Genomic DNA, 15,851 nt, shown 5'->3' with positions numbered 1-15,851 from the left:
TATTGTATTCAGGCAAAGCTTCTATTGAAAAACTTTCAGCTATCCCCCATGACTGTACTGCATTTTAATGATTTTTTTCAGTTTTATTTTGAATAAATTATACATAAGAAGCAAGGCAGTATGCATTTGATTCTTATATGTTAAACAGTAAAATAGACAGACAATTTTCTATTTCTTCCTGTGAAGCACTCAAGGATTGAATTTCTATTTCTGTCACTGTCAGCTTATTACAAGAATACTGCAAAGAGGAAAACAAATTACTCCCATTCACTAATTTCCTCTTACCTAATGGGAGCTTTAAAAATGATGGAGCTTCCCTGAGGTATTGAACTGTGATGGTAACTTCATCGCCAGCATTTCGCAGTAGGTGTACCTGTCAAGTGTGACAAATAACAACTACTTTAAACCAAAGAACAATCAGTCATGGAAAGCACATTGCTTACAATGAGATCAACATTCCTGTTGATCTATAATAAACTCAATGTACGCATTTCTGACTTAGAATGTAGAATAGTTGAGGATCAAGCCACAGCAACAATGGAAAAGAGTAGGCAAAACCAGTAGAACAACCTGAATAAATAATTTGCTGGGCAACCCGATATTACACACCAGCTGAACACAACTTCCACTAACTGATTTTATAAAACTGACATAGGACAGTAGGGAAATATGTGTCTATGTAGATATAATACATTAATTTTGTCTGTATACAAACAGAAAGATATATGGAAGTATATTAATACATCATACACATCTTGATCTTAAGTATTTGGTTTGATTGATTTGGGTACCAAGTTAAGCACACTTTTGTGATTCAAATACAGTCTTGAGTTTTGTGTCTTTATTGTCTGTAAGCATTTGTTAACCAAAAGGGAACACACACACATGTCTAGACATGTTTTAAACCATCAGAATTCACTTTGGGGAATAGCACACTATGATATAAAGTTTTTTTTTAAATGCAGAACTACAGATATTATCTCTGATGGTTCTCAGTTCCTACTACAGGGCAGAGGTGTTCCTCAGTTTCATATCCATGACTCTCTGGAAACAGATATTGTGTTTGGTTTGCACGTGGCCCGTACCCACAGGGCCTGCATATCCCTGACCCAGTTTGTCAGAAATGGATGCTAGAGCTTGTGGCCTCTAATCTGAGCACAACCAGAGCATTCATCCACCAAGCAGAATAGCAACTAACTGTAGCAAACTGACTTATATAGATGCATTTAATGGTTTAATGTGCTGGGAGGAAGCTGGTAGTTGTGTTGTTCCAGACCACTGTGTTAGCACAATGCCATATTGGCCAACATCATGAGATGCAGGATTACCTCAAACATTTTATGTTTTCCACTTGTGTACATAAAATAATGCTTACACTAGAGAGTGATGTATTCACTTACATGAAAACATCAAGCTTATGTCTGATGAAAACCAAGAACCCTTTTTTTTCTTCCACCCCCATCTACCCCTCAATCAATCTGCTTTTAAATGATTTACTATAAAAAATACAACAGCCAGTGCTACCTACTCAACCCCAGAAATCTCGGTGTTGTGCTTTTGTGGACAACTGACTATAAGAGAACCTGAGGTCTCATTGTGGGAAAAAACCACTGTGGAGAGAAATAATATGGTCACTGATTTCTGACTAAACCATTCGAAGATGGTCACAACAGGAGTAAACAAGAATGACAGTGTAGCAAACTTTGCATGCATTTTTAAGGTCATACAAAAGTATGTTAGGGCTGCAAAGCAAACCAGCATGTCCTAAATTCTAAGGTGCAAGAAAACTATGTCTCTTGAAATCCTCTGCCCCTTATTTCCTACAGAAAATTTCCTATTTCCTAGTTTAGACATTATTTATTACTCAAGAAACACTGAAGAAGATAGGTAGCTTTGCTAGTTTCACTCTACTGTTACAAACATAGGACAACCTCTACTGTTACAAGGATATTCCCTTCCAAATTGAAAATGTCAGAAAGTATCAGGGCAGGGAGAAGTCACAGTTGGCAAAAAATACAAGATCCTGTAACCAAGTGTTGCTGTTCTTGTAATACCATTTTACTTTTCACTGCATGGTAAATCTATTAAAAATGCCAACTTTAATTTATAATCAGTACAGAAACAACAGTGTTTTGCATAATTAAATAGAAAATTTCAAACCAAACAAATTTTAACTGTTGTCCTGATACATCTAATGGGAAGAAATATAAACCAAATAAAATTAATACTGAGAAATCACTTTTTTATTCATGATTGCCTTTTAAAATAAGCTATAGAAGTGAAGTACTTTAATTTTGCTTTTGGAATAACAAGAATTTTAATTTCTTAATTGAAATAAACCTTTTGCAAACACAGAAGAACAACTATGTTTCCTCTTAATTAAGCAAGGAATATTTGCACACAAACATTTATATTTATCAAGAGAAGAGAGGAGACAGAATGACAGACATATTGCCTAATGTACTTTTGGAAGACATTAGTCAAATTTTACAAAAATAAATCCAAAAATTGTTGGAACAAAACAAGACAGTAGATTAGCAACTGTTGCAGAGTATGAGATTTCACTTTTTATTTCAAATTATACTTTGAAAAGAAAATAACTCCAATATTAATGATTTGGTTTAAAATTTCCAAGCATCACTAGTCTCTTAAAAGATATTCACACTGTATCATACTCTCTGAAGCTGCTTAATATGCTTTGGGTAGTGCCTGAAGAGGTCAGAGTGTTGAACCACACACATACTAACAGAACTAAATCAATTTCAGTGATCACAAGAAGGTCTTAACAGTCAGAAGGTCATTAAATAATGCACTGCTCTGTGATGCTGAAGCTTTTGCAAAAGTCCACTAAGTCCAAAAAAGACAAATCCAGTATCTTTGAAGTAACATTCACTGCTACACTGTTGTAGTAAAATTATTAAAAGAGAATTGCAGAAGGGAGTGAGTTTTGATGTTTTTTAAAGGTTGATTAAATGCATTTAGTGCAGCTGACTCTGTGTGTGTGTGTGTGTGTTCATGCACTTGTGTTCATGTGTATAAAGGAAAAAAGGGCTTCAGCTGAAATGCTTGCTTTTCATGCTGGCTCCAGTTTGCAGGCTTTGCTTATCTCTAAGAACATTTATCAGCCCAGGGTTTATTATGCTTCTTTTTCTCAAATGCATTTCTCAGGAACAGAACAGAGAAAATGTTACAAATATAAATAGGAGATTCTATATCTCAACTAACTACAGCACAGAGTTTGTAGAGAAAAATATTACTCATATTTTAGAAAAACCTAATGACCTTTGTCATCTCATTTTTATTGTCAACACCCAGTTAAGGGAAATTCTATATATTTCTATGCAGACAAGCCAATGGCACAATGCAAAGCTGCTGGTACTCTTTTTAAATTCTGGTTCTTTGTGTTTACTGTGATTTGATCTAAATCTTCAAACATATCTGAACATTATTAGTCACACTGCTCAGAGATTTAGAAAAGTTTTTGGCTGTTTGAAACAGGTTCTGTTTTATTAAGAACAGCACTTAAAATTGAAAATGAGAATGTTTTTGATGAATTATTTCACCCATATGGCCCCTTAGCCAATATCTATTCTGAGTGCAGAAGTCAAATAATTTCACTGTGGCCATTTAAGAGATTCAACTCTAAAGTATTTGCTAATATATTTTCTAGAAATCAGTAAAGATCTTAGGATACAAAGAAATCCTCATTCACAGATATGTATCTCTAAATACAAAGAATCTGGATGATAACCTTACACTTTAAACATAGGAAATTGGATGAAATTAATCCTATCTTGCATGCCTTGAAGAATATTTAGGTACATAAATCGGACTAAAAGTCTGAAGCAAAAATTCTGAAGTTGAGGGATGTGAACCACCTGATGAATGCCTGAGCTTGAGGTACAAGCATTTCCCAAATAAAACACTTGAAATTCATACGAAGTGCAAGCCTTGGACTTGAAAAGTATCTGGGTGGAAGGTTATCTACAAGCCTGTGACAGAGCAGGCAAAAAACTGAGATGTGGTAAAATATATGAAGAATTAGACCATAACATATCATAGTAAAATAAAACAAAACAAAACAAGCCCCAATGAAATATAGAAAACTAAAAGTTTTAAAAAATTCTTCACTTTTCAGACAGAACGATAATATTTAACACTTAAAATGCCTCCTAAGCAAAAGTATACTTTGAGGCACTTTAGGAAACTTGGTAATTTCAGCTTAAAGCATACATAAGCACAGAATTGTGCTTATCTGTCTATGAGTAGTCAAGGGAGATGTGTGACAAACAGATACCTTGAAGTACAAGGTAGATTTTAAAATTATAGTAGACACAAAATGGCTTTAAAAATAGTTTTTAAAATTAAAATTGGATTGCAATACATATTGGAAGACCATGAAGCAGAATTAAGTTAGTTCAAGAAACAATGATTTCTTGATATTTGTCTCTTTTCCAATGGTCAAATATGGAATGGTTTCAAATAAATATTTTGGATTCTTCTTTTCCTTCGCATTGCACTATTCAATGAGCAATAATCTCTTTCTAAATGCTTAACTGGCTAATACAAAGCAAGCCTTTGTGTGTGAACAATTCATACAAATGTGCTAGGAAAAATGGCAGTCAATGTAGCCTTTGGAAATTTTCACAGATTTAAACTAAACTGCAACTACTTAGTTTACTCTTTTCTTAATCCTAAATTCTAAATTAAGTAATTTCATTACTTAAACTTCTTAGTTTACTAATTTCTAACTTTTCTCTAATTTCTGCCTATAAATATAATAAAAGATATTTTACAGATAGCTTCAGTATCAATTTAAACAAATAATGCTGCTTCTGTATGATATAAATACCAGGCATTATGAACAAAAAAATAAATAATTTCAATTTTATTTTCATTATTCTGTACATATTTTTTTCTATTTAATTACACATTCTAGTGTGTAATTAGTATTGTGTAAACAATGCTTGCAAAACTGTCTGGAAGATCAAAGGTGCTGTTACATGCTGTGCATTGGAAAATAAATTTTGTGTCAACTTGGCTGTTCCCTGAAGCAATACAAGTTTAAATAAATTTGCTTAAGGATAACTATTACCTGAAACATGGAGACCCATTCCTGAGAAAGTAACATTTTCAAAAAATTCCAAGAATATCAGAGCATTATGGGGACTTCTCTCAGGAAATGAAGGTCAGTCTCAACTGTGATCAGTGTGCTATAAACAAAAGGGGTTCAAAACCACAGAACTCAAATTAAAGAACAAACCGTATGTTTTACTGCTTAGCTACTGTTTTGCTTTACTTGTAAAAAGAAAGAATTGTCTCAGGTATCAAAAACTCACGACAGAGAGATACACATATCTGACTACATGTGATTGCAAACGCATATGGTAAAGTGGAATCAGTACCCATAGAATTGCGAACATTTCTGTCGCAAAAACCCATTTCTGCAATGCTTTTCAAGCAAAGAAATTGGAACAACCTAACCCCGCAGGTTCAGAATCTTCAACTATATATAGAAATTTTTCTAGATGATAGTTAAGTGGTTGAGTTTATACAAACTCAAAGGAGCACAGATTGAGCTAAAAAGACTAAATGCAGGTTTTCATGTAGCCATTACTTTCCAATTTTCTTTGTTGTTTGCTTGTATCTGTAACACCTGCACAGCTCTCAGAAACAGATTTTATCTGACCTGAAGTTTCTGAGGAGAGAGGTATCCACCAAAAACCCCTGCCATCATTTAATGGCAATGGTACAAAATGATGATAAAGGTAACTCCAGCTGAAGAATTGGCAATACTTAATAAAGGCTGTCTTGTGCTATCAAATGTAAAAACAAAACCAGAAGGTTTGGAAGTTGTCAAACCCAGCAGGTCATATGCTGCATTCTCTGAATTCCTAACAATTTGGACATTTCTTCCTTTTCTCATGACAAACTTTTCCACAATGATCCCTTTGATCTAGATCTTCTAGCCTACTCTAGAGTTAATACAGGATTAAAGATAGGAAGCACCAAGAAGTGCTTTTGTTGCCTACACATTAACTGATGAAGTACAAGCTAGAAGACCCATGGAGTGATCAGTCTAACGGAGTGCCCTGCAGTTTGAATCAGCCACAGAATTTATTTATAATCACTCATATGTTCATCCTTTCAGAGTTAAAGAACAGAGGCACCTAGAACACAAAAACATTTCTCCTTTACTAAACTCCCCACTTGTAGAGAATAGATTGTGGGAGAATAGAAATGGGGCTATGGCAGAGCCTCACCCCTAATGGGGTGCAGCTGTATAAGACATGCATTAAAGAAGAAGTGTGGAAAGCTGATGTGTATTGACCCATCACAAAAGAGTAAAAGAGCATGCCGGTGCTACGCATGTGGGAAAAGAGGTATAAAAAGTGGTACGGGGGAACAATAAAGGGCTGATGCTTGCCACCATTTTCGGTGTCACTTGTGTGTCCACTGCCACCTTACAGCATGTAGGTGAACGTAAAAGAATAAGAGGAATATCTACAGATGAAGTTCAGCACTCTTTCATAGTAGTAGTACCCCTCTATGCTAGTCCTTAATGCTTTTGTTTCCCCAATTCCACAGACATGAAAGTACTACTATCACCATAAACCTGCAGATCATCTGCAATATTCAGCACACATCAGAGAGGAATCTTTTTTAGGAAAAGTCCTGTACCAGAAACTTCTTTATACTGTCTCAGGACTGTAGTCCTGAGAATGATTATAGACCTGAGAATGATTCCTTGTACTTTTGCTACTGTATAGACTTATATTTATTCAGCATAGACCACCATAAAATATAGTTTTTTATTCAATACTAAAAATTTCCTTCACTGGGAAAATAACATGCTATTTGATAAGGGGAATAGCATTCAAAACCCACTGGCATGTTACAATCTCCTGAATTGGTTTCTCTTCCCTCAGAGTACTAATTACAGTCAGAGCCATAACTGTTTAAATACAGGGCTATACTTTTTCTACTAGACATTTTTATATTAGACTTTTTGATGCCTAATATTATATCAGACAGAAAAAAGAAACCTCACCAAAAAACCCTTTTGATTTTCTAATCCAATCCTTTAATACTTTTGATGAAGTGTGCTAGAATATTTGGCCTTTGAAGTGTATGAATACGCTTCTGCTCTATGACTGTTGTCTGCTCTCTACAATAAGGAACAAGCATAGGTGCTATTATTCATCCTCAAGCCAGCAGCTAAACAAATGAGTCTGAAATATTAGTGATACCTATAAGATCCATTCACTTATTTAGATCACAATCCTTTTAAGTCAATAACTTTTTGAAGAGAAATAGTATTTATGTACAATATATACTGTGATCTCAAAGGAGTTAATCCATCTTGTGATCAGAAATATACCAATTTTATTAATGGGTTAATTTTATGTTGTTGTAAGGCCTCTATATAACTTATATTTCCCTTTCCATTAAAAAAAAAACTTAAAAACCACAAAATAACTGAGTTTCACTGATGTAAACATAATCTTTCACAAACATTTATTTAATTAATCTTTTTGGAATCACCAGGGTGCACACTAACTCTTTATTAGCCTGCAGCTATGTTATGTTGATAACATAGAGCTAGAGCACTTCAAAATTCTCTACATCTTGATGAAATACTGAAGGTCACCTAATATAAGGCAGTAAATAAATGAAAAGCAGAAAACACTGTTTAGATAGGAAAAGGAAGGTGTAAAAGAGAAATGAGATGGAGGTGATACTGCTTAAGTTAGTTTAGCCAGAGTGGAAACTGAGCAAAGTGACTAAAAGGAAGAGATAGACTACTTTGGACACAGGAATAAGGATCAAAGAAAGCAGGAGTCTTCATACTAATTATCAAGGATAACAAGAGACATAATACAATATTGTTCATGAAGTAGCTTTTTCTTTTCCTACCAGGCCTTTCAAAGACAATTCCCCCCATCTCCCCCACCCTCCCCACTGATTTACCCACAGATAGCTTACACCCTTTTGTTCTTATTCCAAGTCCCTTTTTTGTTCACATATTTAACCTACCTCTATGGTACTCAGTTTTGTACAGCTGGGAGGTGGAGGAGGAGATGGAAGAAAGTGCCCCTCTACTTATGAATAAAGTGGCTGATATAATTTCTCATAAATCCTTTGTACGTCTTTCAACATTTGTTAAAGAAATAAATAGAAATTTAAAAGGGTTAAAAGAAACATCTTTTAAAATAAATTAAATATCTTAACTCCTTGTACCCTTAGAAATTACTTAAAATTGTAGCTGTCCAGCCACACTGTTGTGCTTTACCTAAGTGCTACATTTTGCATCCATAGCTTAGCAAACATTACAATGCTTCCTAAAGCTCCTTTGTGTGAGGTACCTGAATTCTTCCATCAGTTTTCATTATAGTAATTCTGCTTTTGTGCTCAAAGATTATGCACATTGGAAATGCTCATAATGCCAGAGTACTTGCTGCTTCTCTAACGTAGGAAATTAAGTTCCTGTGCAATGATGGAGGTAAAATAGCAGTGCTGAAATATGAACTACTTAATGTAAATACTTCCTTAACATATTTAGAGCTTGAAATAAAGTTGATTTCCACAATTACATTACAAAAGTTGCATAATATTTTGAGGTGTACATTTTATGCAGGTACTTACGTTACTCCAATTAAAAAAAAAAAATCTTTCTCTGAAATTTTGCTATCTCCTACAAAAGCACAGTAAGGGGGCAAATGGATGCAAATTTAAATGGCAAAATCATGTTTTAAAGCATGTGAGTTTTATCATTTGCATGTGAAAGGCATTGGAGACCAAAAGTACCCTATAACTTGTTTCTTAGTGAGAAATGTTGCCAGATGCATTCAGCGAGGAAATAATCACACTTCTTAGAGCATCTGGAAACAATGAGGATGAATTGTACATTCCACAAAGTTGTAAAGTTGTATTATAATTTGATGATTTTATGTAGCTTTATCTTTATGCGGTGCTGGGATACAGAATACTTATGGGAAATTAGCGCCTGGAAAAAGGAAATTAAATTTAGATAGGTTTCATCCAAGCAAGGTGAAAAACTTTTTTAAATTATTTATCTCACCATCATGATAAGTCCTTTTCTGCTGTGACTAAATCTCCATGTAAGTAGCTCAGGAAAATTCTATGGGGAAACTGAAAGAAAACTATGTCCAGCAAATATCACATATTAACCTTTTTGCTATTGATGTTTATTTCTGCCCACCTACATAGCAGCAGCAAATTTTCTGAAGTACATAGTACTTAATGAAAGTGACTACACTAAACTCAATAAATGCTGCTCAATAAAAGTTTGTTCATTTCTCCCAGTTCCTGCCTCAGGTCTGATGCATGCAGCTGTCCTGAGGATATATACTCAGTATAAACAGGTATTTGCTGTCCACATTATAGATGACTAAAGCATTCTTTTAGAACTGATTGAGGCAATGACAAATGAACGATGAGAACTACTACTAAGATAAAGCTAAGAAAGTAAAATATTCGAAAGATTGATAACTTTTCTTTGGTGTGTCTGTAGTCCTATAAATATGTAACAATGCATTAACTAAACATAAACTTCATTAATTTTTCATGTGTAAAGAGCTTCTAGTGAAAACCAACCTATAGAAATTATGCAGTTTCTTGAACAGCTGTGTGTCAAAACTGCATTGTGCTTGAAAGTAACCTAAAAACAGCTCCAATTCTATATGCTCACACTGGCTGATACCAAATAAAAGTCTCCTAATAATAAAGAAAGCAAGGGGTCGGTCTGAGATCATTTCAGCAAGCTCCCTGTTAATAATACTTCTGGGTGATGGATTCTACCCATGACGTTTCTGTTCACACATCTTTAGGTAACTGGAGACACTCTCATATTCTGGAGCACATCAAAACCTTAAGCCACTCAAGATATGCTTACTCCACACCCCAAATTGTCCATTTAAAGAAAATGATAAAAGCACCATATTGAGAAGACAATATGTGTAATCAAAAACAAGTGAAAGTGTCTTACACAGAAACTAGTCATAGAAAAATTGATATGTAGAACCCTCTAAAGGTTTTTTTGAATACCTAATGACAATGTAGGTCAGTGTTGGAAATTAGCTAGAGGGAGAAAAGTTTAAGATGCTAAAGGTTTTGGCTTAAACTCTAAGCAGAAATAGTTTATTATAATCAAAACCATCTGAAAAACCAAAAGCAATCTACCCAATCTAAAAGTAAACCCTGGAAATTACTGAGAAAATGTGAGAGCCATGCAGTTGAAGAAAGAAATCAAACGGTTTCATGACATGCAGAGGAACCACACAATCTTCACATGAGGTGAAAAAAACTCAGTTACTAGTTCTTCTGGATCTGGTAGAATTACCCTTCCAATATTAATAGAGTATTTCTTTTATGCTGAGAAAACAAAAAAATTGCAATACAAAGGACAAACTATTCAAGTAAATCATGCAGAGCATTGCTAAAAGTACTGTGAAGTTTCAATATTACCATTAAGATAGACTTCCAAGAAATGAAGCATACACAGTTTGTCTACACAGAAAAATAGTCATTTTTCCTTCATTTCATATCCATTTTATACTTGTACTTGAATTACACTCTTCATTTTTTACTTATTAACATCTTTTCTGTTGGATGAAAAATCATGTTCAAACCAAAAAGCACCCCACAGGAAAAACTTCAGAAAATCAAGGAGTAATTTGAAGTTAAAAGTCAGTCTAGGGTCAGAAATATGTGTAGGTCAGTAAGGCATCTATATATGTTAGTGTAGCAACTACCTGGGCAATCTAGCTAAAAGATTTCCTTGCATTTGATCTGTATTGCTGACTATCTCTAAATGTCATAAAGCTGTTGCCTCAAATATTAATGAATTACATATTCCAATATTAACATGTGGTTTAATCAACAGAGCATAACACTGCAATTTTCACATAGAAAATACATATCTTAATTTGTTTGAAGATTCATTATTGCAATAAATCAATAAAATATACTTATTAATAAAGTCATATTAGTAAGATATTATTACACAGTAACATTTGTAAATAAAAAATATTTTTGCTACTTCTCAAGCATCTATCTGAAAAGCTAGTTCCTAATTATTTTTGTATAATTATAATTTATATATAATTATTTCATAATTATTTTAATAATCCATCACTCTAACTCTATGTTTTTAATTATTTTATTAGTTTTGATGTATTTGCTGAATAGTTAACCATTATGTGCCTATTCTAGTTATGGATTCTCCTCTGTTTTTCTATTTGATCTCTTTTTTTCTGATATTATATGGATAAAATTCATAATCTGTGCTCCACCATTTGGAACTGAATTCCAGAAGAACATGCAGAGAACTTCGATTCCAAAATAGCGAATTCACAAATGAAAATAAAATCTCAGTATCTCAATGAAGATAAACAATTTTCAGGTTAAATCCTTGTATCTCAATTAAGCAGCCTAATGAAGAACATGTTCATCACTGCCAGCCAGACATGCCAATGACACATTAAATAGCACTACAGTAAACATCTGAACTTGTGGCATTCACATTCTCTCAACGGAGAGACACGTAATTTTCTCTCTCTCAGGGTTTTTCCTGGAGAAGCACAGAGAGAAGAAGAGAAAACAATTCTTATCTCTCCTTGCTGCTACTGTTGTTTTGCTTTTGCACATGTGGAATGTGTTATGGAGATTGTTTACTGAGCGTGAGTTCTTAATTGGATTCTGGTGATGGTTATTTGTATTAATTGGCCTATTAGGTCCAAGCTGTGTCCTGGCTGTCTCAGACAGTCACAGGTTTTCCTTTAGTATTCTTTTAGTATCTCCTTAATATAGTATAGTATTAATGTAATATAATATAGTTTTAATAAAGCAATTGTTCAGCATTCTCAATCAATGGAGTCAGATGCCAATCATTCCCAGACACTGGGGTCACCCTGAATTTGAGATGAAGTATTAAATATTTTTAAAAAATTAATTACTATCAACTAAAATCTGTTCAAATTCTGAAAATCTAAAATTATTCCTACTGAACAGATTCTCTGTTTTAATGGAGAATTATTTAGCAATGTCCTTCGGTGAGAATATTCATTAATAAAAAGAAAAAAATGTTTCCAAGTACTTTCCTGGATCACTGGGCAAAATTCCAAAGAGATTAACATTTGTGTGGAATACTAAAAATGTGTCAAACATACTAATACTATGAAATACATGAATAAGATACAGTAAGAAAAAAATAACATGCAACATCTAATTTTCCATTTTTGTATAACTAAACACCCTCTCCTGCATTTTCTAGTTAATGGAAATAATCAGTTTATTAATCCTTGAAATAGGATTAATTTCATACAAAATTACATTTGAACTAATCATAGATTTACATAAAACAGTCTTCATGAGAGATTATGTAGAACCCTGTCCATTTCCCCTTTGAAAGGTAACAGAGATGGTTTTTCATCGCATTTCCTACAATTTGCTTACGGTGGAAACAAGCAGGTACTTCTAGTACATTTCAGCAGAGGGCAATGCTTACCTTGGGGACTCACAAAAATCTTTCTGAATCTTATTTTTCTCTTTCACTACGAACAGGGAGAGAAAAGTACTCAGACTCACACCACAAAATGCCAAGAAGTCTGCTCAGCTCTGTGATTATCAGGTGGGCCAAGGAGATGCTCAAGGGGCTGGAACACCTTTCCTATGATGACAGGCTTTGGGAGCTGGGGTTGTTCAGCCTGGAGAAAACTCAGGGGAGACCTTCCAGACCCTAAAGGGGGCTACTAGAGAAGAGGGACTTTTTACAAGAGAATGTAGTGATAGTTCAAGGAAGAACAGTTTTAAACTCAAGAAGAGGGGGTTTGGAGTAGATATTAGGAAGAAATTCTTTACTGTGGAGATGGTGAGGCACTGGAGCAGGTTGTCAGAGAAACTGAAGATGTCCCATCCCTGAAGTGTTCAAGGCCAGGCTGGATGGGACTTCAAGCAACCTGGTGTAATGGAAGGTGTTCCTGCCCATGGCAGGGGTGTTGGAAATAGTTGATCTTCAAGATCCCTTCGAAACAAGCCATTTTCTGACTCTATGAATCTTAAAAAATATGTTAATCAGAAAACTGCAACCTCATGTTTCATTTCCTTTCAAAGTTTATTGTATTTATATCTTGAAAATTGAAGTCCCAGCCAAAGAACACCAAGTGGTACACCTTTGTGAACTTCAACCAAAATACTCCTTTATCTTTGCTTCCCTCTTTCTCTCCACTCAGGACATCTGACTGCTCCTTTCATGTTATGCACATTGACAACCTGATTAGCCACCAGGGAAAGAAAATTAAATTGCCTCTCTGATACACAATACAGAAACTATATTAATCTCTGAATCAACATTTTCTGCATTCTCCACACCAGTAGATTTTCTAAAAATAAACAAATAAACTTAAGTTTCAAGGAAAAGAAATTATTTTCAATTTTCCACACCATTGTATTACTTACTACAAAAGCAGAATTTTTCTTCGCACTGATTCTGAATTATTTATTCTATCCATACCCTTAGCCAGAACTAATGTGTGATAGTAGCAGCTTGAATAATTGTGGAGGAAAACAAATTCTAGTATCAGAAGAGATAAACAGAGAGCCAGTTTGTTGTTAAATTGCTGCTGACAGAGTAGATAATTGTTTGGCTTGCCCAGAAGTAATCACCTTTTAACACTGCTGAAGTTCAAGGGTCAAGAAACAAAATTCCCTATTTGGTACAATCAGGACTAGCTAACTCCATAAACATCTCAGGAGGGAAGATGGTAGGTAGCAGGCAGAACAAACTGGCCTCCTTTCCTAAAGTTCTCAGATTTTGTAGCCTTCTCTCCCATGAATTAACCCCAATGGGTTTTAGGTCTTTAACACCTGTGACCCATACTGATGTACAATTACACTTAAGCTTCAGTTTTGTAAAAGAAAGGTTTTCTGAGTGTGTGCTGACTGCGCGCACCTCCTCACATCCTGCAAGGGTGAACTAGCAGACATTCTAAAATGGCAGAAAGTAAAAGAAAACAGAAAACGTCTGAAAAGCAAGGAATGCCATTGTGAAACAAACAAAATAAAAAACTGAAAGAAAATTTTGGAAAACATTTGTTAGAGTTGAACTAGATCTTGAACTAGAAAGATCACCTTCAAGTAATAAAAGCAAGTTTAGTTCCTTTGCCCATGTAATTTCTGCCCTGCTGATAAGACTGCCAAAGCCCACGTCATTTATGGTTGCTACAGATGTTATTCTGAGATACTGCCAATAAACAGGCAACAGGGGTAACAATTTTTATCTATAAGGCCTTGCACTGCAGACCGGAAAAGCACTGCACATCGAGTGAATGTGAACTAGCTTTGTCCTCATATGGTCAGTCTGATAAATGAAGCAAATCTGTAAAACCTGACCACTACTCAATAAATTATTTTGTTTCAGGTTAGACCAAGCATTATGGCAAATTTGATTTCAAAATGGAATTAAATAACTGGAAAAGTTTTAATAATCAAATAGATGATAAACCTGATAAATAGCACTGTCTTTATAGTAAAAAAGAGTAAATTCATTTGAAACAAGACCAGAGACAGAACAGTTTGGACATAAGATATTTTGTACACCAATAAAAAATCAAAGTGGAATGACTTACCACTTCTTCATGGGTAGCACTCTCTACATTTATACCATTAACCTAAAAACAGATACAATAGGGAGAAAATGATTTGTAATGCGAAGTTAGTTACTGAAATAAAAGCAAGTAAGAAACAAATGTCTGTGGAAAAAAGTGAATGTTTACTGACCTGTATTATTGCATCTCCTATAAATAACATTCCTGTCTGTTCAGCTGTGGGATTACAGAAGGAGTAAATTTTAATTGATAGTAGTACTGAAAAAATGCTATATTCTCTTCCAGCAATTGTTTTAACACACTCTTTGTAATCCTCATTTGAAACTGATTTGGTTGTGAAAATACCAATGGCACAGCAATCAGTATTCATCCAAAAAAGGTAATAGACTCCTAGCAATTTTAAACACATTAAGAGAGCTACTTTCCAAGCATAAAAACTTGTTTTGTATGGAATACAAATGTCAATTCTCACTAATGAAGGATTTCAATAAATTATGTGGAAAATGTGATTCACACTTTTCATTATTCTTCCACAAAAGGGAAACAGGGACTGCTGTAATTAAAGAGGTTGTGACTAGAATTTAATACAATTCTAACTTGACGTTTGAGTTAGTTTTGTCCTAAAGAATAACATTATTTTGATCTACAATTTGCATATTTCCTGCCTTACAGAATTAATGGGGATAATGTCATAAAATTTCAATCAACTCTCCATAGATACAAACAATGACATTGTTTTGAGGTCTATTCACTAACTTTCAAAATTTTAACTTTTTTTTGGTTGGAATTTGAGGATGTTTATCTCATGAAATGCATAAATTAATTAAAATTAAGGCTCTTATCCTTAAAAGACTGATAGTATTAAAGAAAGCCTATTAGTCTTATACATGACCTTTAAGGTCACACCTTGAGGCTTAGAAGAATGCCATCAATGTTAATGAAGAGAGTACTATGAGAAAAGAAAATAGAAGTAAAAACTAAAGGACTGAATAGAATATTCTTGATTTCTGCAATTTAGCTGTTGCTACTGCAAATGTGCCTTTGTTACAAAATAGCACTTTTTAAAAAATAAATTGTTCATCACTCTTTTGGCAGATAAAAATTACAGTTCATTAGTAAATACTTAGGAAATATTTCTCTATTTATTTTAAAAATCATGTTACAAGTTGCATTGGAGGTCATTACCCTACTTGTCATCCTACTTTTTATTTAAAATCATGCATA

At 34.1% G+C, this 15,851-nt stretch overlaps 1 protein-coding gene across 1 annotated transcript in view; it reads right to left on the bottom strand.

The window, feature by feature from the left end:
• SNTG2 (syntrophin gamma 2) overlaps window positions 1-15,851 on the bottom strand; it is a 213,607-nt gene that overhangs the window by 79,074 nt on the left and 118,682 nt on the right. The window contains exons 5-7 of the mRNA XM_077175022.1: window positions 14,800-14,843; window positions 14,649-14,690; window positions 286-373 (exon numbers count right to left, since the gene is read on the bottom strand). Of these exons, the coding sequence (XP_077031137.1) occupies window positions 286-373; window positions 14,649-14,690; window positions 14,800-14,843 (174 nt within the window). The remainder of the gene's footprint in view (window positions 1-285; window positions 374-14,648; window positions 14,691-14,799; window positions 14,844-15,851) is intronic.

This window comes from Agelaius phoeniceus, chromosome 3, assembly GCF_051311805.1.
Source record: "Agelaius phoeniceus isolate bAgePho1 chromosome 3, bAgePho1.hap1, whole genome shotgun sequence".
NCBI classification, from domain to species: Eukaryota; Metazoa; Chordata; class Aves; order Passeriformes; family Icteridae; genus Agelaius; species Agelaius phoeniceus.
This window is presented reverse-complemented; position numbering and strand designations above follow the sequence as displayed.